Source organism: Vicugna pacos, unplaced genomic scaffold (genome assembly GCF_048564905.1).
Source record: "Vicugna pacos unplaced genomic scaffold, VicPac4 scaffold_21, whole genome shotgun sequence".
In the NCBI taxonomy this organism is placed as follows: Eukaryota; Metazoa; Chordata; class Mammalia; order Artiodactyla; family Camelidae; genus Vicugna; species Vicugna pacos.
Genome location: NW_027328742.1, coordinates 21,823,068 through 21,846,118, shown reverse-complemented (window position 1 = coordinate 21,846,118; position 23,051 = coordinate 21,823,068). Strand labels below are relative to the sequence as shown.

General features: G+C 43.4%; 1 protein-coding gene across 4 annotated transcripts in view; it reads left to right on the top strand.

Annotated features, from left to right (window-relative positions):
- The window catches only part of LOC140685386 (serine/threonine-protein kinase Nek7-like), a 106,390-nt gene that overhangs the window by 52,723 nt on the left and 30,616 nt on the right, over positions 1–23,051 (top strand). For 2 of the 4 annotated variants that reach the window (XM_072957684.1, XM_072957682.1), the window contains 3 exons: positions 1,350–1,444; positions 5,482–5,688; positions 18,457–21,416. In XM_072957684.1, coding sequence (XP_072813785.1) covers positions 1,350–1,444; positions 5,482–5,688; positions 18,457–18,567 — 413 coding nt within the window. In that variant the 3' untranslated portion in view covers positions 18,568–21,416. Of the gene's footprint in view, positions 1–1,349; positions 1,445–5,481; positions 5,689–18,456; positions 21,417–23,051 lie in introns of those variants that run through there. The other 2 variants (XM_072957683.1, XR_012070071.1) reach the window with 2 other exon arrangements.

The following is a 23,051-nucleotide window of genomic DNA, read 5'->3' as shown; positions in this document are numbered from 1 at the left end:
ACATACCTCCCTTCATCCGCTCTGACTAGGACCAACGTTATTAACAAGAATGGGTTCCAGGATAGGCAGGATTTCTTGTGAGTAGATGGTTCATGATGGGTCAGCTTTTGGCCCCGTGCACATTCCACGTGCAGCCATTGGGTTGTAAGTTCTTTCTTTTGGAAGGGAGACCCCTGCCTCGGAGGATGCTGCTGTGCTGGTTGGCATGCCTCTTCCTGTTGCCGCTGAGCAGACAGCCCGGTGCAGCATCCTGAGTTGCAGTCTCATCAAGATTTACTGTAAACACCCAGGGGGTTCTTGGAAAATAATAGAAAAAGAAAAGTGTGCTTTTCCCCGTGACTAGCAGCCTAGTTTTGGTAGCTGTTGCCTCAAGCAAGTAAAATTTCTGAATATTGTTCTCAAACTTGAATTTCTGTTTAGCAAAAACCCTTAGGCTAATAACAGTGAAATAACAGCCATCCAAGTTTGAAATTAAAGATACTCACTTTGAAAGTCAACTAAATGTTGACTTCAACATATAATGTATATGTCTTATTTATTTTAACATACTTAATACATACTAATGTATTGTATCAGCACTTACCACATTATGTTAGCATTTTCTAAAATGGTCATTAAAAAAGAGAAAAAAGTATTCACACTTCAACTCAAACAAGACCAAAAATTATCCAGGGTGTCTCTCTATGCAGGTCTCAGTGGTAAGAGCCTCATTTTTCTAGAGATGGCCGTGACCTTTCATACATGTTATTATATAAACCTCTGATGTGCAAAAGTCTGTCTTATCCTCTCTAAAGTGGGAGTAAGTAAAGTACTGAAGGCTAATGATTTTATCGTTTCTAATCATAAGTCACAGCCATGTTCTAAGGGATGTTTCTGTAAAAGTTAATAATTTATTTATATACACGCCACCCAATTTTTATGTATTAATATTTATTTTTAAATAAGTTACTATATTATCATGCTTAATTATTTGGGATATGCAAGCCATGTTTTAAAACATTAAGAAATGAAACCAATGTGAATCATTCAGTAGGTTTTCTTGTTAGAATTCCTTTTATTTTTTTTTTCTTTAGTTGTGTTCCCTCAATTCTCCCCGAATTGATCAAAAGCAAATAAAGTTTAACCCTCTGCACCCTTTTTTAATGTGGGGATAGATGTAATATGCTGGTTTAGGGTCATGGAGTGAAGAGGAAATTTTGAAGTTTTGAGTATTCCCCCAAAACAGTCTTCTTATCCTAATGCATTGTTTTGATGACATTTGTTAATCGAGGATTTTGTATGCAATTTCTTATCACAGCTGCAGCTTCATTTTTTCACTCCTCCCGTTTCCTTTGGTTTGTATTTTGCAGTGGGGACACCTTATTACATGTCTCCAGAGAGGATACATGAGAATGGGTACAACTTCAAGTCCGACATCTGGTCGCTGGGCTGTCTGCTGTACGAGGTGGGTAGTGCTAGTGGGGCCCGTTCAGGGCGGTGACCGTACGTGCTGGGCTACGTTCCCCTGTCCTTTTAGCACACACTTGGTTTTTTCTGGATGATGTTTAAGCTTTATAATTATGATGAATTAGCTTTTTACTTGTGAAGAGTTCATTAACTGACTTCGTAACTGTTTCTCTGAGGCAATATAGTAACTACGCATTTCTGCATTTGCTTCCTGTAATGTATTCTCGACTGTTTCCTTTTGATGAGTTTCATTGTTTAAATGTTATGTTAATGTTTTCTGCATAATCTTATTTATAAAAATATACATGTATTTAAAAAATGCCATGTGTAGCAGGAAAGGTATAATGGAATTTAAAATATGAAAGCATAGTAAATACCTTTATCAGTTTTTTTTTTCACTTTTACATAGAGTAGTTCAGCTTTAAGGGTAGTTTGTAAACAGATAATTCTTCTCGGTTTTCACTTAGTTTCCGTGAGTAACAATTTGTGTGGGTAACGCTCAGTGAAATGCTCTCTCTCCCCTGTTCTACTGGTGATAATGCATCAGAGGAAGACAGAATTGTGCAGGGAGATCCTCTAGCAGATACCACAGCGCTGTGGTTTGGGTGAGGAGAGGCCTGTGCTGAGCACCTTTTATGTTCATGTTACAGAGCAGTGGTGTCAGACAACATGCGAGCTAGTGACTTCTGTGATTTTATTCTTTAATCGAATGGTAATTTTCCTAGGAATGTAGGCTTTTGGTCAAAGCTGTTAACTAAAAATTAGCCTACCTCTCAGTAACTCTTTTAATAAAATAAAGTGAAGGAAAATAATACATGGAGTCATTTTCACAGTTTAATGTATACAAAGGAAGTCTGAAGTGGACAGGAGGGGACCATTGTACGCCATGCTCTGTGTTTTGTGTTCCTTGTCTTCTTGATTTAAATGAAATGCACGATGAGATCATCTATTTTCATTTTTCCACAAGTACAGAGGGTTTTTCAAAATGTATATCATAATCTTTAATTATTATTTTACTGATTGCAGGTTCAAATTTCCTTAATTTAAGGAATCGGAGATTGTTTATTTTGTTCTTCCTACTGAAGTAACTAATGGCCACTTAAAAAGAAAGGATTTTTTTAAGTGTTCTTAAACAACATCCCTAGTATAATTTTTATTAAGAAAAGTTATGAATTAGTGATATAACAAAATACACGTTTGTATGTATGCACATGAGATTAAAAGAGATTTATGCTCACTGTATTATATTCTGTCGATAATTTGGTACAGTGTTGAACTGATTTGATTAAGTTACTATAATGTTTAAAAGTCACTTTGTACATTTAAAATATTTTGTATCTGTTTAGGTAACCTTAGACCCCTTCAGGCCATAGTCTAATATTGTCAAAGCAACATCTTCCCTTTAAACACCTACAAGTGAGCAGCACATTGGTTTCCACTAGCGAGATCAAATTTGTCAATTAAAAAAAGTTCAGTTGAAGAAATAGTGTTTTGGTGGAAGTTTGCATAATTCTTTTAGGACCAAGAGACTCCCATGTCAGAACTGAAATAACTCTTCACATTCTGAATTGCTTTTGAGAAGCAGTGTCCCATTTCTGTGTATAGTTAAAATGATCACCAAAATAAAAATTATTTCTTTGGACATGCCTACATTCATGCATTTTATGTGTTGTGGATGACTTTGAGTTAAAAATATTTAATATGTTAATATTAGTTTTCATCTCAATGCATTTTTTCAGTTCCTCCATGCAAGTCATTTGGAAGAACTAGAATTTTTCTCAGGATTTAATTTACCTCGATGTTATGTCTCCTTCCAGTTATGTTTTAGCATAATGTTAATCAAAATACTCAGTAATTTAGCTTTAAACAATTGGCTGTCTAAAGCTTTAATTTACCTCGATGTTGTATCTCCTTCTGGTTATGTCTTAGTATAATATTAATAAAAATGCCCAGTAATTTAGCTTTAAAAAACTGGCCACAGCGTCACATAGGTATGTTATATTGTATCCCACTAAGAATTTACTGCTAACAATGGAAGAGTGGGAAGCCCTTTTTGAAAACGTATTTTTAACTCAGAAAATTAGACTTTCAAATATTCCTGAAACCTCAAAAAAAAAAAAACCTAGCAGTACAGTTTTAATTGATATGCAACAAAGTAGACTTTACTAATTAAAATCAAGATGCTGTGCTTTGGCTACACAGACCTTTACATGGAAAAGTAGGTTTTACACATTTCCTTTATTGTTCAGTGCAGCAATTGCATCCTTCCAGGGTTGTAGGTTGGTGGCTTACAGTTCAAAAAAAAAGAGCTGCCACCAGCCCCGAAGACAGACAGTGGGCTTTCATCCCTCCGACAACCCCAGAATACTAATCAGGAGAGTTGGACCCTGGAGGTCAGGGAGCAAGTCAATCATTCTAGCGATCGTCTCAGTGTGGAGGATCAAATTAGCCTGAAAAATTCAGCTGCTGGGAGGAGAGGGCGAGCAGCTGTCAGGGGCAGCGTCGAGATGCACTAATGAACCAGATGAATAGTGCAAAAGCTTGAAAATAAAAACAGGACAGTTGACATTTTTCATCTGTCAAAAGCAGGAGATGCATGAAAATATACTATTCCTGTTTAACTCCTTAGGGGACGTTCGGATTTTTTTTTAACGCTCTGCAGTATTGAGACAAAAGTGCTGTAATGAACTCCTGGCACACGATAATGAATATATGCACGTTTACTTAGGGTTTCTGCAAACATGGAGACTGTCATTTACATACACAGCCTATATTTCAGGGTGGCATTTTAAAGATCCTATTTCATCCTAAAGTGTCCTCCCATTTTAACCAAAAAAAAAAAAAAGCAAAAAGCCATGGTCATCATCATTGGAGCTTCTCTTCTAGAAATTTCCTTGCAAATGGAGTGCTTTGTATGTTTAGGGACATGGACACTGTTTTTTGCCCTTTTCTCTTTGTGGGGAGCACCTGGTCCTGAGGCGGTTGGTGCGAGGTGCGTCCCCTGCAGGGCCGGCTCCCGTCCAGGCCGGGAAGGAGTTAAGCCCAGGCGGGAGCCGCCAGACAGATGAGAGCGTTTTCAGCTGGTCCCATCCCCGCCGCCGGCACCCGCTGCGGAGCACAGCACGGCCGGCGTGTTTCACACGTGCGCGGCCTGTCTGGGGATGTACACATTGTCCTTCCAAAATCAGACTTATTAGCACATGTAGAAAAGGGTGACTGACTTGGGGCAGCCCTGCGCCCTGTGCGGTATCCTGGCTGCCGCAGTTCAGAGGTTCAGAAGGTTCGAACAGGAGGCGAACATTTTAAATTGAATTTTTAGTTTGTAACCCGGCTTCCTACAGTCCTTGCTCGCACTTTAAATGTCAGGTTAGAACCTGGTCTTAAAGTTAAATTCAATAATGTCCTTTTTAAATTGGTTCACCCTTTGAGTCGTCTTTTTCTGCGTAAAAATCTCATTTGGATGCGCCTCCAAGTAGCGGCCATGACTTGTAAAACCTTGGCGCACAGTTCGTGCTTCTGCGACCCCGTCAGAGGAGAGGAGTCCTCATGCTTTTATGAACTGCTTGAGGATCAGTTACGACATTCAGATTGAGGAGACTTTTTTTTTCCACTCAAAATAACCTTTCCCTGCAGATGGAAACTATCGTGCAACCTAAAATGCTGTGCATTCTGGTCCTAAAGCATTGCTAGATGGTAATTCAGTTTTACCTTAAGTTTCATTTTTGTTGTATTTCGACCACTATCTGCTTGATGTAGACCGTTGATGCCTGTTGAGTCATGAAGTAAATTAGCTGTCTTTATGGCATTATATTTACAAAGAGTTTTAAGTTATTTTATGTTCTTTTTCTTAACGCTGTTTTATGTGGCATATATATATATATGAATAATTACATGCTAATCATTCCTCCCTTTTAGGGAAGTTTAAATGCTGAAAATAATAACCAAAAATTGAAGTAAGATTTCTAGGACTTGCTAAATAATTCTCTGCAAAGGATTTTGGCAAGAGTCAAAGTGCCTGGGTGGCTTCATTTACAGCCTCTGCTTACTCCACCCCCGTGCAAGAGTCTTGTGAGGTCGCCTGCAAAGCTAACCTGTAACTGTGTCAGTCTCACTGGGAGCATTTTACAGATGGCCGCGCTCCAGAGTCCGTTCTACGGTGACAAAATGAACCTGTACTCGCTGTGTAAGAAGATAGAGCAGTGCGACTACCCGCCTCTTCCCTCAGGTCACTACTCGGAGGAAGTAAGTCACCTTTCAGTCCGGGTGTTCGTTCGTCATTCGTTGTGCTGACGTCGGCGTTCTGCCAAGAAACTTTCCTTTTCCAGTAATACGGGTGCTGAGTGCAGGGCACTTGCGCTGCTTCATTCTCGTGGAGGGAGGCTTGGCGCTCAGAGAGCGGACTCGTGCTTCATCACGGGGGGTGGGCCACAGCCCAGCGCGCGCGCGGAGGGAGGCTGGCCAGGTCCTGGGTGTGACGGGCACGGTGGCTGCCCTCAGAGCACAGGAACACGGCCGAGGGCGGGACTCAGGCCCAGGCCCCAGTCATCAGCACATCCGGCATCCGCCCCTGCCCTCACAGCCTCAGACCGACACACAGTAGGACTTTCTTCCTGGCAGAGCTTCCCTCCTGCCCCTGCTTTCCCCAAATTGAAACAAACTCTCTGAACTCCTTGTCCCTCAGCCTTGTTCTTTCAGCTTTGTCCTCCGTCCTCTTACAAGACCTGCCCCGTCAGCCCTCACTGCCGCCGTCAGCTTCTGTGGGAAGTGTCTGAGGCTGTCATGGTAGACGTGTAAAAAGTGTGTCGGATGGGATTGACAGTTTTAGAAGACTTCACCTTATTCAGATCTGAGCCTGGACCCTTGCTCGCTTTGGCAGCCCACTGAAATGAGTGGCTGGGCTCCACCCAACATCCGGTTTTGCGTTGGACGAAGCGTCTCCCGTTCTTGCCTAATGCATCATGATTTTACCGATATTTCAGAAGGAGATACACAGAATAGCAGTGTCCCAGGTTAACTAGATGTGTTCACGTAACTCTGAAAAGCTCACTGGGGACCCGCCCAGAGCAAACACCGTTTTGAGTTCGGGCACCTCACCTTCTCACGAGCAACAGGGTTTTTGCCCAAGGAAAATGGAAAAGAGTAGGATAAAATATGAAAACAAGTACGATGTTCACCTTTTAGGCAGTCTTGTTGCTGTTTCTATTCTGAAATAAATACGGTTGGCTGTAGTTCTGTGTGAGGAAGCCTGAGTCGTGCAACGTGAGTGGTAAGTGAAGAGTCTTTACGTCTGTGAAGCACTTGTGGCCTGAGGATGTTAAAAGTACCTTTTTTCTAGTAGTTTTGATACTGATAATCAACGATGCTTGGTTTTTTGTTTCATAGCATTTGTCTTCAGGTAATTAGAATAAACTCTTACAAGGCAGGGATGGTAATTTGGAAGTCTCATCATTATTTGATGTTAATGCTATTGTGTTACCCATTTTTAATTACTGTTTGGGGTGTAGAATATAAACATGGTGTTTCACAAAACCACCTTCAGAACCCTGGGCCTGGAGACCAGAGGGGTGAGCAGCGGTGCCGCAGGATGGCGGGGCTGCCCGGCCGCTCTTTGTTGTGTCATTCATGCTGTCTGCTCTTTTCCACGAAGCGCATGAATATTTCACGTATCTGCATCCTCATCCCCTATTCTTCTTGACTAATTTTCAGACTGTCTGGATTTGCATTTCACATGGTAGCTGATGAGGGGATGCCGGGTGCAGCAGTGAAGCCTCAGCAGGCGGTTACCATGGTGACCTTCAGCAGGATTTTAATGATGATACCACTCTAGTGGCTCGTTGAAGTCGGCCTGCCTGCAGGGCTACTTCGCTGCAGCTAAGTGTGAAGTTGGATTTGCGGATTCTCAGCCAAGGGGCAAATATCAAAGTCTGGCCCAGATAGAAGAAGGTCTTACAGCCAGGAAAGGAAAATAGATTCCACTTTTTACTTCACTCTGTATAGTTACCAGTTTAGGAAAGAGATATAAAGCAAAACACGTTATATGATGTACTTTCCAAAAAAGATAGTACGGTCCCTCACGTGGGTGAAAATCTGCTGTTATGCCGAGATAAATAGAGAGCTGCACTATGTAGGTAAACAAGGAAACTAATTCTTACTGAAGAAATGAGATTCAAAAAATACAGATTAATGATCTTACTTTAATCTGTTCAGTTATGTAGAAAAGTTCTCAGAACAGGAGCTTTGAAATGCAGATGTGCTAATAAATATTTTCTCTCCTTAAGTAGGAACTCAGTTTGTTTGGAACATAATTACCCAGAATACATGGCAGCAAAAAACCTGAACAGATTTCATGCTGCCATGCTTTAACGGCACCCTAAATATTCCTTTATATAGTAAGCTTTTTAGATCTTCTTAAAGTCCAAATCACTATTTGGTTTTTCAGTATGGCAAAATTTAGGAAACAATGAAGAGTGAAGTATAAAATTTTTAAACAGTAAACTTTTAATTAAAAGACCAATTCATTAGGTGTCAATTTTATAACTCAAATGATAACGGACTCTGAATCTGCTTGAAAACTAAAAATTTTAAGCAGATTAATTTCCCACCAAATGTGTATTTAAAAGTTCACCAAATTGATTTAGCTGCTGCTCAGTATTTAAGGCTACTGACCAGAGAGGATGCGCAGAATGAAAACTGTGCTTGCCAGTCAGCCTCGGCCTCAGGATTCCTGAGAACCTGCAGGATCCGTTCTAGAGACAGTCATTGCCTTTGGAACTCAGAGTTTAAAAGTTGGGGATTTTAAAATTTATTATAATCTAAGACATTGATACACTTAAGCATCAAAAACCGAAAACTGAGGAATAGTGTCCTTGGGAAAAATAAACTTGTATGTCAGAGCTTTCCTTTGACTCACGCTTCTTGTCATGATGTTCAGCTGATGAGGATTCTAGACAAGACACCTCAGCCGCACATGAGTGGTATTAGGGGTGTGTGTTTTATAGCTTGCTAAAATACTTTTATTTAAGACTTCTAGTATTCAATATTCTTTCCTTTTCTAGTAATGATCTCATCCATGTCTCAGTAGGGAATTATTAGACTTAATAAAAGCATGGGATTGAAAAGACGCACATCGCCCCTGCAGCGGCTCTCGGGTTTAACCAAACTCGGTATTGTTGTGATAAAGCAATTGGCATCAGTGAAGCAGGCATTTACTGAGCACTTACTGTGTACAAGGAGTGCGGATCCCCGAGGCCCCTCATGCCCGGGCGCGGGCTGACCCCTCCAGACTTGCGGGTCCCAGCGCACTCTCCTCTCCCCCAGCGCCACCCACGCGGGCTCTACCGGCAGGCCCATGAATTACCGTCTTTTTATGGATGCCATCTCCTCATTTTGAAACGCCCCCTCTCCTTGTTCTCTATCAGGCGGACTTACTCTCTTTAAAACAAAGCATGGACTTCACCTCATGCATGAAGTTACCCTCCTCCCTTGGCGATCACACTGTAGTGTAATTGTTCCTTTTTTTAATTGAGGTGTAGTGGATTTACAGTATTAGATGCGTCTCAGGTGTACAACATAGTGATTCACAATTTTTAAAGGTCATACTCAATTTATAAATATCATAAAATATTGGCTACACTCCCTGTGCTGTACAGTGTATCCTTACAACTTGTCTGTTCTGTACATAGAAGTTTATACCTCTGAATCCCCTGTCCCTCCCCTGCCCCTCCCCACTGCCCTCTCCCCACTGGAGACCACTAGCTTGTTCTCTGTATCTGCAGTCTGCTTCTGTTTTATTATATTCACATATGCTTCAGAGTCCACAGAGAAGGGGACTTTTGTCTTTCCCTGTCTGACTCGCCTCGCTAAGCATAATCCACGTCCACCCGTGCTGCTGCACGTGGCCCGTCCCTTTCTTTGTCCAGCTGCCTAGTTCTCCACTGCCCACACACCGCGCCTTCTCCCACGCGGGGCCCCTCTGGACCGTCCCCTCCTGTCCCGAGGAGCTGTAGCTGCCTTTCGTCTGTGTGTCTCTGGGGCCTGGCGCGTTAAAGGAGGTTTAGGGAATAATTCATTGATTGATTGATCAACCAGTTGAGGGAATGAGGGAGTGAGATTAAAGGAATAAATGGAAAAAAGAATGAAACAATAAATGTCAACTGAATGAGAGAATGTTCTCAAAGAACTCTACCTAGTGAGGCAGGAAAGTACTCGAAAGGCAGGTCAGCGATGATGATTTCTCTTAACAAGGTTACCTGCTGTGTGATCTTGCTCGTGCTCACGAGCAGGCAGCATCGTATCGGGTGTCCAGCATCCATCCACTAGGAAGGAAGACAAGTGGATGTTTTCCCTCCAGCTTCGGTGTTTAATTTCTTTGGGAGATGCTGGAGTAGTCACCAGAATTAGGCATGTTCACTGTTGAAAAGGTTATCGAGGCTATCTCAGGAGAATCTAAGAAAATATACAGTTGTCTTTTAAAATACCAACCTAAATGGTCACACCCAAAGAACTAATGGAGAATGGATGAAATCTTAGAAACTTTCACTTCCAAAATGACCATCTTCTTTTTTTTACTTTATTAAATGATAGTATCTTTTTTTCACTTTATTGCCTCCATTGCTTTTTATCCCTTTCTTAGACAATATCATAATGCCGCCTCTTTTTTTAATCTTTTTTTAAGTTAGAGAAATGGAAGGCAGGAGAGGAGGGTTTTCCATCCCTTTCAGCCTTTCCAGGAATGGCCACTGTCTTCCCAGCCGCTTCACTCAAATGTGTAAGAATTCCAGCAGCATTTCCATTTTTTTTCCCAATCAAAGTATAGTTGATTTATAACGTTGTGTTTCAGTTGTACAGCAAAGTGATTCAGGTATATATTTTCAGATTGTTTTTCATTATAGGTTATTACAAGATACTGAATATAGCTCCCTGTGCTACACAGTGAATCTTTGTTGGTTATCTAATTTATGCATAGTAGTTTTTATCTGTTAATCCCATATTCCTAATTTATCCCTCCCTCCGTTTCCCCTTTGGTAACCATAAGTTTGTTTCTCTCTGTGAGTCTGTTTGTGTTCTGTATATAAATTCATTGGTATTGTTTTTTAAATTCCACATGTAAGTGATATCATATAATATTTGTCTTTCTTTGTCTGACTTACTTCATTAAGTATAATATCCTCTAGGTCCAACCATGTTGCTGCAGATGGCATTATTTTATTCTTTTCATGGCTGAGTAGTGTTCCATTTGCATGTATATATATTATATATATATATATATGTGACATCTTTATCCATTCATCTGCCACCGGACACTTAGGTTGCTTCCATGTCTTGGCTATTATAAATGGTGCTGCTGTGAACATTGGGGTGCATGTATCTTTTCAAATTTGAGTTCCCTCTGGATATCTGCCCAAGAGTGGTGTTGCTGGATCATAAGTCTATTTTTAGTTTTTTGAGCAATCTCCATACTGTTCTCCATAGTGGCTGCACCAAACTGCATTCCCACCAGCAGTATAGGAGGGCTCCTTTTTCTCCACAGCCTCTTTACCACTTATTATTGTAGACTGCTTGGTGATAGGCTGACACCTCACATGGCATTTTCACTATTCTTGAGACTAGATAAGTATTGATTCTTCCAGCATATTTAAAATACAAGGATTAAAAAGTTTGATCCTTTCTAAGCTTGAATATATATGAATAACAAAATAGTAATAAATTTTAGTTGAATTAAACTGATTTCAGATATTTATTGGTTATTATGGAGTCTAAATATATTTACATGGCTTTAAATAAAATTGGAATACTGAATTTTTTTCAGTTTCTGAAATCACCATTTTCTTTCATTCATATCCACACTTTCCTGTTAAAGAGAAAAGGTCTGTGGCATTACTCCCATTTTACATATGAGCAGACAGAGACCCAGAAGCATCAGAGCAAATGCTAGACTCCTGGGCGCGGCCCCTCAGGACACCCCTCCGCTTGTGCTCCTGAAGCAGAGGGGCCGCGCCCGGGGGCAGTGTGAGGGGCTCCGTGCCTTCTCCCCGGACCCCTGGGCTCTTCCTGCCTCCTGCCCCGCCTGCCGTCTGGGCTCTCCCTCCGTGGGGCGCCGTGTGCACGGGCAGGGCCGGTCAGAGCTGCTCGGAACCCCTTCTGCCCGGTTGTGACTTAGGGACCACATACCCCTGAAGGGAAAGGATAGGGAGACTTTGCAGAAGGATGGGAATGAAGTTTACATACCAGGGTATGCACAGACTACTACGTATAATTCAAGTAAGACACCAGGTGCGTTGATTCATAACATGCTAACCGAAAATGTTAGTTTGTTGTAATTTTACTAATACTTTTATTTTTCCCAATGGTTACCCTTAGGGAAAGGAAAATACTAAATGAAAGATGTAAAAATGATAACTGGCTTTTTAACCTAACATTTACAAGTAATTTCTGTTTATATTTAAATTCAGAATATGTTTAAAGAAGCTTTTTAAGAAAGTTGAATCGGTAACAAAAAACATGACCTTTGTTTTAGCTCATAAAAGAGCTACTTTATGTAAATAAGAAGAAAAAATAAGATGAAAGTGTCAGCTACAGATTTTTTTGCATATTTTGTAGTTAAACTTAGTTTATAAAACTTTTTATTCACTTGAGCATCTAAATAGTTCCATATTACTGTTGCTGGATTCACAGATTTTAATAGAACCACATAAATTTCTTGGAGTTGTCACTAGAAATTAACCATTGTTACTTAAATTGATGTTGGAAGATTATTCCTAATACCCTGCCCCAAGAATATTTAAATGAGGGACTCTATGGCCTATGGCACAAGTAATGTTTAGAGGTAAACCTTTCCACAGATGTTTTTCTAGTCCTTATAATTATGTAACCCAGTGCTAAATGAGATGAGAATATTTTACTGTAAAATGTAGGAAGAGATATCTAATAATATTAAATATATAACTGTGCCATTATTTATTAAAGTTAACACTGTCATCTCAAACTCTGTTAATAACATTGGATTTTCCTTCCTAAAGTCGCCATGTAAGATTAGATCTTCAGGCTTTAAATGTTTCATTTTTGTTTAAAAATATGTGTAAGTAGGCGCTCTGTTCACTTACGCTGCTGAAGTGACTCGCTCCTTGAAGACGTGAGTCCGGGACGGTGCCCTGTAGCACACGCGTCCGGTGGGCTCCTGTGAGCCACGTGACTTTCTGTCAGACTCCCACAGTTCTCACTGGATGAGCTTCAGCTGCGAAGGCAGACCTGGCGTCCCCTACTGCCTATGCAGGGGGCTTCCTCCTCGCTTTCCCTCTACCCCAAGTCAGCCACTGGTGGCACTTTGGTGTGCGGGTTGGATGCGCCTCATCATTTTGTGTAAACATCTGAAGCATCAACCTGTAGTGTGCTTTAATGCGTCAGACCCACTGTGGGTGCTGAAGTGCGTCCTTGGGTGGGTGGAAAGTGGGTGTACCTGGGAGCTGATGTGACCTAACTGGTCTCAGAGGGATTGAGGTGGGGGTGGAGCAGAACCAGTGCCGACAGCCCGGCCTTCACTGTCCTGCGCAGGGCTGTGTTAGTGACCTGATGCCGGGATGCCCGAGGAGCCGATGGCATCACCTGCACGTGACTGCACTCGACCCAAAACTGGGTGATTGCACTGACAGCTGTGACTGTCAGCACCCTCTTCTTTCTCATATTTTTGGTACAAACCTATATGCTTTGGTGTTTCTTTAGAAATACATACATCAGAGTATATTAGCATTTTTTCCGCTTTACTGAAAATAGTCAATTTCTGTATGACTTACGATGTCATAATCCTTTAGAAATGTTACAGAGGACTCATTTTATTTTTACTTTATATGCTTTTTTTCTCATTTAAATGTTTCTGTGTTGCTTTTTAAATTTCTCTTAAACATCTGAATTCAACAGTTTTTTCTTTGGTTTTGTAAAGGCTCTTACATATTCAGACCTTTATTTTTGCCTTATTTTCAGCTTGTTCTAAAAAACAACTTTAAAACAAACCGAAGTACGTGTTTTTACAAACATGAGTAAAGTAATTCAGACTATACAGGTTTCTCGAGATAATGACAAACATGAAATGTCTCTCTACTTGTTCCTGTTTGTTTTTATGACTGTAATAACATCTATTGATTTTGGAACTGTTTTTGTAATTTAAAGTAATAAGTAGAAAGCTAATTCCATTTAAACACAAACTTTTTTGAGCGAGTGATTGCCCGCCAGTACTACTAGGAGTTAGAGCCTGACTTACGGGAACATACGTAGAATTGTTAGTTACCATATGGACACACGTTCTTCTTGAACGTGGTTAATAGTGTAGCATTTAGAATCGTCTCCAAGTTTTGGATAATTGTTAAGGATGTTTTCAGTAATTTCTTTCCCAGAGATTTGCGGGAACTTTTAATGTAAGACTAGCATTGAGGGAGAGCACTGCAATAATTATTTCTTTCTGATTACATAATGTCTGATGGATCAAAAACTTAAGAGGCCTTTTTTTTGATTCATCACATCACTGCAAATTCATGATACAGTGTAAAGAAATTGCTCCGTGTTAAAATTCAAGTGCATTTTCTTTGGAGGGAGTCACGGTCACTTGGATGAATGAGTCAGGTTAGAAAAGACACTGAAATGGTCACTCTAGTCAGAATGCCAGTGTGAACGTTTCTGTGTCTTCATTTCTCGGGGAGAGTAGGCCTCTCTCTCGTGGTTTTGTAGAGCCCTAGAGAAGACTTTTTGGCTTGTTTTTTGATCAGAGTTGGTCTGTGAAATGTGAGGGCAGATCCATTAATTGTAGAAACCAACGAGCCAGTGTTAGAGCTGGCTTCTTTTGAGAATCAAATGCCCTAACGCCTCTCTCTGGCTCCGTGGAGGGTCAGGCGTTGGTGCGGGGTGGCTGCGGGAACCCGCAGACCAGGCTGGATCCCTCGGGCAGTGCCACGCGGTGACTGAAGGCCGGTGTCGGAAGCCGGAGCGCTTGGGTTCAGACCCAGGCGGGGCCCGTGCTGCCCTGTGACCTGAGGGCCGTCCCGCTTCTGCTAAGTGTGGCCTCCGCAGACCGCCTCACCCAGGGTCCTGAAGCTGAGGAAGATGCCAGGGTGCCTGGTGGTGCCTGGCTCACAGCGAGAGCTGGAACAGGCCCCGGCCCGTAGGACGTGGCTTCCTCTCTGCCCTGGCCGCGGAAATGGCATTGAAGCTGGAGGTACCTCACAGGGCACGAGGAGACGCCTCCTCACGTGTGGTGCTCAGGAGACCGTATTCCGTGGTCCGCTGGAACCTTAGGGAAAAGTATCTGCTGCTGCCAGGAGCATCTCAGTCCCAGCCATGTGGCCCTTAGATTTGTCCCCCGGCTGCCAAAAGTGCGCCACGGTGGCCACGTGAGCCAGCCCGTCACCTTTGGCTGTTTAACGGCTAAGAAGCTGGGGGTGTCTCTAGCGAAGCTGAGTTTCCTCCCTCCCTTTCGTTCGTGACCTCAGCCCCCTCTGCCGTCCCTTACGGTTATGCCTGAACCTCCCGTGTCTTAGCCTCCTGTTCATCACGTCGGGAGCACGGGTCGCTCTGCCGCCCAAAAGAGCTACTGAGCTTCTGTGTACGTTGACAGAGGGGTGGGTGTGACCTTATTGGTGGAACCTATATTGGTATCTGGTGTGACGGGGGACTCTTCTCAGGGCCACATGAATTTGCGTTTTTTAATCAAATTATTTGTTAAAGGCATAAACCTTGGTCCGTGGCTGTGTGTAGTAGATGAGTAGCAAGTGTGATTTTCCCCCCTCATTTTGCCGAGACTGCTGCCGCTGCCGCTCCCCTACTAGGTTGTGAGGTCTATTTAAATGCTTCTTTGAAACGGCTCATAGTCATACTTACCAAGGAACCTACATCAAGTTAAGAGTTCAGGCCTGTGTAAATCTCCCATAATGTGTTTGCATTCCACCTTTCAAAAAGGGTTTGAGATAACTTACAGTAAAAGATGTGACTTGCAGGTTATTAACTAGAAGCAGGTCGAATTCAGGACCAAGGAGAGAAGGGGATGTAGATTCCCCTTCCTCTCGGTGCGTCTGTCATGGCCTCGTGGCTCCATGGCTCCAAGTTAGACAGTGAACAAACCCTTCTGCCTTTAAGGAAGAAGTGTGCCTGCTCCTCAGAGATGGCAAATTTTCCTTCTGCTAAACTGGGATTGAGACAGCTCCCATTCAGGCCTGCGAGTAACACCAGGCGCTGTCTGCACAGCAGCCGTACAGCAGATGCCTGCTTGATTTTGGTAAAAGCCAAAAGCGGGCATTCAGGCATGGTGTTAGAAAGGTGATTGGGCAGTGGGACAGACCAGTGTGCTCCAGGGTGCGGCCTTCTGGGGGCCCGATTTGATTAAAACGGGGGACACAGATCATCCAAGCTGTGTGAGCTGCATTCCTCTGACTTGCCTCCCCTGAATGTCCGTTTTCTTAGCCCAAGTTTGAGGGGAGCCGTGTGACCCACCTATGGGTTTTCTTTGAATTCCAGTTTCTGAAAATTCAAATCTTTGAGTACTCCACGCACCGCTGATTGTTCCTGGACAGGGAGCTGCAGTGGTAGATTCTGTTCTGCTGATTTGCTTAAGGGAATACAAACAGCGAGCGGGTTGACACCTTTGATCAAAGCAGAGGCGTCTCACCACTGTGCCCACCGGTTGGAAGTCAGACCAGCCTCCAAGTGCCTGAGACGTTAGTCCCTCCACTCTGTGATGACCCCCATCAGCACCCAGTAGCCACCATGCTCTGTCAGATCCCGGTAACTCCTCTCTCTCGATGGGAACACAGTAACACCTTAACCCAGGTGACATCCCCTTGTAGCGGTGCTGATCTGAAATTAAACCAGGGAGCGTCACCGAATGATCATGGTGCGTGCAGAGCTGTATGAGGCATCGTGAGGAGCTCAAACTGAAAGGCCACGTCCGTGAAAGGAAGTGAGCCCTCAGCAGGGGGGACAGGCTGAAGCCCTCCCCGCAGCAGGGCGGCTAGGGAGGCTGCAGGGAGGGTGCGCGGTGCAGCAGGTGGGTGATGCCCTGACAGCAGGTGGGTCGCGGTGTGAGGGTGCAGGACAGAGCAGAGCAGAGCAGCAGCATAAATAAGGCTGAGGGGCCTGACGCCGGAGGCGAGCACAGAGCTCTGGGCGCGGCAGTGCCTTGCAGCGCCAGGTGGGCAGGACGGAGGAGGGGCCGTGCGGCTGGGAAGGGGCTGGGAATGTAGGCGGGGGCCGGGTTTGGGAAGCCCTGGTACAGCACCGGAGAGGCAGGGCAGCGGGGCCATTGAAATGCTTGATGTTGGCGGGTGGTCAGCTTGGGGTTCAGCAGCACAAGGGGGATGGAACTGGAGGCAGGACTATCGCGGTGGAGCCCGAGCGGAAGGACAGTGCACCTCGTTGCCTTCGGGAAGCAATGGGACTCGGCTGGTGATGGTTGGGCACTTGGGCAGGAAGTGTCTGAATGCGTGTCAGACGTCTGGCCCAGATACGAGAGGTGCTGCCCACGAGGGGAAGGCCGGGTCTGGGGAAAGAAGGAGCAAGACCTGGTTCTGAACACGTGGAACTTGTGCTGCTGCTGTCAGTGCAGGCAGATGCGGTGGCAGGTGAGGGGTGGAGCCGGGGGAGGTCTGACATTACTGTCGTTGCTGACTTTCCAGACGGGAAGGTGAATCATTCAGTTTCATTCTGGTAGCATCATGTAATCTGAGGGATGAGAGCTAGGACAGACCTTACAGGTCATCTGCTCCTGCCCCCTCCTTGAATGGATAAAGAAATCAACCTCCCCTGGCAGTGACTGACCTCCGGGCCCAGGGCTGCGAGTGCCTCGACCTTGGACAGGCCTGGTTTCCACAGTCCCGTCCGGCTCCTCACCCGTCCTCCCCTCCTCCTCTCCCACTTGACTTTCTTGCTGGCGGTAGCCTCTCCCTTGCGCTGTTACTAGAAGCAGCTCACAGATTCTATCACCAGCTTCTTTATCCTCTAGATGAAAAATTTTTATGGGAGAGGTCGAGGACTGTGAAGAAATTATAGTAATTAGAGAATTAAACCAAGTGCTAATCTAGTGGCCAGAGTTAATGCAAGTTTTCAGAGTATCTGAGTCATTTCTAAAGACAGACTTAACGGCTGAAAAATCGGTTCTTCCCCGTGATTTGCCCATCATCTGTGGAAGACCAGGTCATGAACATGCGTGGCTTCGCGGGTGTGTGGCAGTTAGCATTAAAGATGAAATTCCCCACTCATCCACTCAGTGGCTCCAGGACTAGATGGGAAGATATTTTCTTAGTTTATTAAAATGTACTTTTTGCTGTGACGTCAGTGAGTAAACCTCAGCCCTCTCGTCTATAAAATGAGGACATAAATATTTCTTACAGTTGAGGATCACAATCCTGCTTGTCGCTGAGCCTGTTTGTCGTGTGTCATTCTTAGTTTGGAGGAGGCTTCTACTTTAATACAAAACTAATAAAAACTGTGTAGATAAATTGGTTTTATATGTTGGTTTATATAATGGTTTATGATATACATATATAAATTGGTTTATGATAAATGTGTGTGATAGCTGTTTACCCTAATTTTCTCCTGCAGATTTAGATATATAGTAAGCTAAGTGTGAAAATTTCACCTTACAGTCAAGGCTATCATAGTAAATTCTAGGTCAAATAAATGTAGGTATATAGGTGGAAGTTCATTTGGAGTCTTTGGTTTAAAACTTACCGTCTTTACTGACTGCTGTCTTCTGATTAAACTTCTCTGAACAATCGTAAGATCACTTTAAAGCCTCTGGTTGTGACTGTGGAGAAAACTGCTTGTTTGACATGAACGCTCACCAGTGAACTTGCCCCTCAGAGTGGCCGACTCCCTGTGAAGTCGCTGACCGGGTCGCGCGCGTTCCCAGACGCGCAGACAGACGCGCAGCAGCGCGCGCGCCGTCCCGGGAGCGCGCAGCCGCCCGCGGCGCCCCCGCGACCGGCTCGCCGCGGCGGCGGGGCTCAGTCGCTGTGTCGTGTGTCTCTGCAGCTGCGGCAGCTGGTGAACACGTGCATCAACCCAGACCCGGAGAAGCGGCCGGACATCACCTACGTGTACGACATGGCGAAGAGGATGCACACCTGCACCGCCAGCAGCTGAGCGCCGGCCGCGCACGCGCGGCAGCGTTTCTGTGCAGATCATACCTCCCCGATGTGGGTGTTAAGATTAGTATTTCAGAGCTAATGTGCTTTGAATCCTTAACCAGTTTTCATGTAAGCTTCATTTTGTACCAGTTTAAGTCACCTGCTCGCAACCCCCAAATGACTTCGGATAAGCAAATTGCATGTTAGCAGAGCAAACGGAACATGATGGTTTTTAATGGCTCAAGAGTTTTAGAAGTATTTAGAGTTCTGTGCCGATAAGTTGTGTTCAGGTAGATTCAGCGCCAAACGTCGGAAGTGCAGCTTGGCCTCAGCCAGACACCCTCAACCTGCTGGGACGTGTCTGAGCAGGTGACTTGTGTGCTTTGCACTCATTTGTGGACATTTGAGATGAACACAATTGTGAATTTTTGTGATTATTTTATTTTTAAAAGTTTGAAGTATGTGTTTCTAGTTCTTAGCATTGCAGCTTTCAAATAGACTTAAGATAAATGTAAACTATTTGAGAAGCATTTAAAATTCTTAGCTTTTACATTCAAAATGCGACTATTAAATGTGAAAAAATTTGGGGACAAAATGTGAGTCTGACACTGAAGAATTTTTTTTTGCTTTGTTTTGTTTTAATATCTTTGATATTCTCCTTGCAGTAACATGGTATAAATGAATCCATTTAAAAAGTGGTTAAGGATTTGTTTGGCTGGTTTGATAGTAATTTTGAAAGTTGCACATTGCCCAAGGCTTTTGTGTGTGTGTTTTTACTATTGTTTGTACATTTGAAAAATATTCTTTGAATAATCTTGTAGTGCTATGTCTCAGTGCCTCTGTGAGTTTCAGTGCTCTGCACCTGACTGCACACTGTAGTGTAAGCATAGGTTTTTATTCATAGATTTTATTGAAGTTCTGGTTGGTCCCCTTTAGAAATTTTTTTATATTCTTCAAGTTCCTTTCCTATTTATATTGTATATGCATTTTATCCATTATTGTTTCAGATTTTCTGACAACCTAATAGCCTTAAAAAATGCCTGGTGTACCAACACTTTTCCTGGATTGAATACTTTCTTGTTTAACTTTCTAAAACCTGGGCCACCCCGTGTGCATGGACTTAGTCTTGTCAGGGAGGAAGAAGGGAGGTGAGTTGTATGGTACCTGTGAATGTTGACACTGTTTCAATTCATTGAAGGTTGTAATTTCAGAATATGTTTATAAAGACGTGAAAACTGGCCAGGGCCACAGCCAGCATTTTTATGAGATTAACATTTCTATTGAGAAGCTTTTTGGCAAAGTGCTGTATGCACACGTGACGGTGACAGAGCTGGTAACACTTGGGTTGGCTTAAGGGAATGCAGGGTTCAGTCAGTGCTGTTGTGGAGATGTTTGCTCTGAAGGCCCTCGTGTTCGTGGTGACCAGCGCCTCACAGACTTGTGAAGCCAGAAGGCTGGGTGGCGGTCACTGTGTGAGGACTCCGCGCCGCCCTGTAACCTTGGGATCCACAGTCCTGCCAGAGGGAACACCTCATGCTTGGAGAACACCTACCTTTAGCTGCTTTAGAACTGCTGGTTTTGTTTTTTCATAAAGTACTTTTCTTACAGTCATTTGAATACTTTCAAGTCATTTGTAAACTTTAAAGATGTACAAAGGGCAGAAGTGTCAACTTTTTCCCCCTAAATTTAATCAGCTTTAGTATCTTAATCAGTTCTGAATTTAGGATAATTTTATCTTGGGATCAGCCAAGGAGAGCTGGTTGTTCTAGGTGTGAGATGCTGCGCTGTTCCTTCCGGATCCTGGAGACTTCCCTGTGCCCTCGGCGCCCGCACGTGTCTCCAGGGTGATGAGTGGATTGTTTGTGTTGACCATTCATCTCGTGTCCATTTTAATGTAATATAATTGAGTGAGATGCACTGTTCTCCATCTGGAACGGATATGCTCCTTTTTCTTGCAATTTTAAAACCTACATGGTTCAAATTCATTAGCTTGACTCATCACAGGCATTTAAGCAAAGATTTAAATGTTTCTTTTCGGTGAATCTGTCTGCTAGGAAGAAATAGCTGGGAAGAATTTGATGATCAGGGAAATCCATGGTTATTTTCTACATGTGGAAACTTTGGGATAATCTTTTTTTAATCGAAGTGTTTATATTTTTCTTGAAGAAACTGCTGTGCAAAAGACAAATTTTAATTTTGAACAGAATCATTTCAGTGAATTATGAAGATGATTAGGAGTTTTAACTTGTATAATCAGCTATAAAATGTTCCCTTTATATTTCTGTTTATAAGTAAATTTTGTATTGATTAAGTGAGACATTTGAGTTGATCTGAAGAACAGTAAAATGTAAGCGACATGTGGTTCTAAACTTTATTCATACTTTGGTCCAGCTCCCCCGGGCGCAGCAGGGAGGGGTGACTGTTCTGTACGCTGAGGTTTGGGAATAGTGGCGAAGGGTGTCCCTGTGTAAATAAGTGCTCAGCGACGTGCAGCGATGGTGAATTCAGTGAGACGTGACAGCTGCTTCCTGGACGCTGACCGTCTACGCGGTGTCTGTCACGAAACAGCGCTCTTGTGTCACAGCCCTGCAGGTGTTGCTGTTAACATTCACATACTTATTTTAACCAAAATGTTATTCATATTAATGTTTTTCTTTAAAATGAACGTGTTACGTTTATAACCCACAAATGCATAATTATCCTGTGCCTCATATTTCAACAGTACTGTAACATGGACTTCTTTTGTGAAATACTTTTATTTTGTTACGCTTCAAATACACATACTAAAAAGAATCTGTTGTTAGCTTTGAAAATTGTATAATATCCCAGTATAAATAAAAATATAAAATTAAAAAAATGAGTACAACAAAAAATGCTGTGCGTCTGTGATTTGTCCCCTCAGGTCCACCGTGGGTTCTTTCACTTAGCCTGCAGAAGCAGCTCTTACTTCCGTAAGCTTGCCGTCCTGCAGAAGCCTAGGATTGGAGACCGCCGAGATGGTAATGGAGGGCTGACAGACCCTAGGAGTGGGCGCTGAAGTGTGCTGCTTCGCATGTCCCTGTTCTATTCAGGCCATCACTTGCTGTCTTCGAATAAGAAAAGTTCCTGAAAAGTGAAATATTCAGGCCACAGGTTCAGTTCCTGTCACTGTAATATGCTAGTGGTGACAGGGCAGGTGGCCTGAATGTTCTTTTCACGTGGTAACTGAAGATGGCTGCTCTGCCTGGCAGCTCGGAGGCTGCAGGATCTTGACGGGGTGGAGGCCGCCAGGCTGGCGCTGGAGGGTCGGGTACACCGTACGCAGCAGAGTCACATTCCGGGAGGCTGTGGTGGAGCACCGCTCCTTTACAGCCTGCAGCGGACACTGGAGCAGCCGCAGCCTGATCGTGTGCGTGCTTGCGTGACTGTAAGTAGCAGGAGATCTCGGGTACGAGATAGTGCTGGACTAGTTAGCGCTTCATTTCAGAAGTACGTTAATCAGAACGGTCATGACCAGACACACGTGATTAAATGTATTGGTGCAGCTGTAGTTACCGCCAAACGGACAGAATAACCTATTAAAATCAAAACAATGACATTAATCGGGAGGTTTATCTGAGGGAGTCCCTTTCTGGTCTTCTTACACATCCATTTCATTGTTCACTTGGATCTCGTTAATCTATTTTGAATCCTTAACAGGTGAAAACAAAGTAAAAGAAAACTTTTAAGTTGTAAGATTGGTAACCAGGGGTTTTTAAGTAAATTATTTGCACTGTATTACAATGCATAGAAAATAGTTTTTTTCACTCCTTTCTAGAAGCATAATCCTGCTCATAAATTGTGTCTCTAATCCTCATTTTCTCAAGTGTAAAGTCATGATGTAAATCCCTAACTCTACAAGAGAATTGAATGCCGATACATTTTATGAAGGGTTGGGTGCAATGCCAGGGACCAAGTGAGGGTGTGCTACACGGAGCTGTGGTTACACCATGTGTCTCTCTTCTGGCTCCAGCCTCATCTACTTGTGCCTAATTCTCCCCTTTGTAGCCTGATGGGAATGGTTTTTCAGGGGCCCCAAGCTCTTTCTCACCTTAGGGCCAGTTCATCTTAAACAGCTCTTCCCTTTAGGTCAGAAAGAGTCCTACAACCTTTCCATGGCTGACGTTAAACACACTTCTTCAGGAGCCACTCAGATGGCCCCCTTCACTTTTCCTTTGGTGCTGACTGCACTGCACCCAAATGATTACTTGTGTGGTCCTTTGTTTACTCACAGTCTAATCAGACTAGACCCCAGGATCTAGTAGGACAAGTACATCCTGTGTTCAGTGTGCTGGTCTGCACCTAACACAGTGCCCCCCACAGGGGAGTCACGCAGTTTACTTTTCTCAAATTAGTAAGTAACATGGTGCTTGTGGTACCATGAGTGGAGCTGAGTGCTCCCAGAGACCGTGCATGGATGCAGAGACAGCAGTCAGGGAAGGAAGGACAAGTAAGGAGGGAAAAGAATCAAAAACTGAAAGA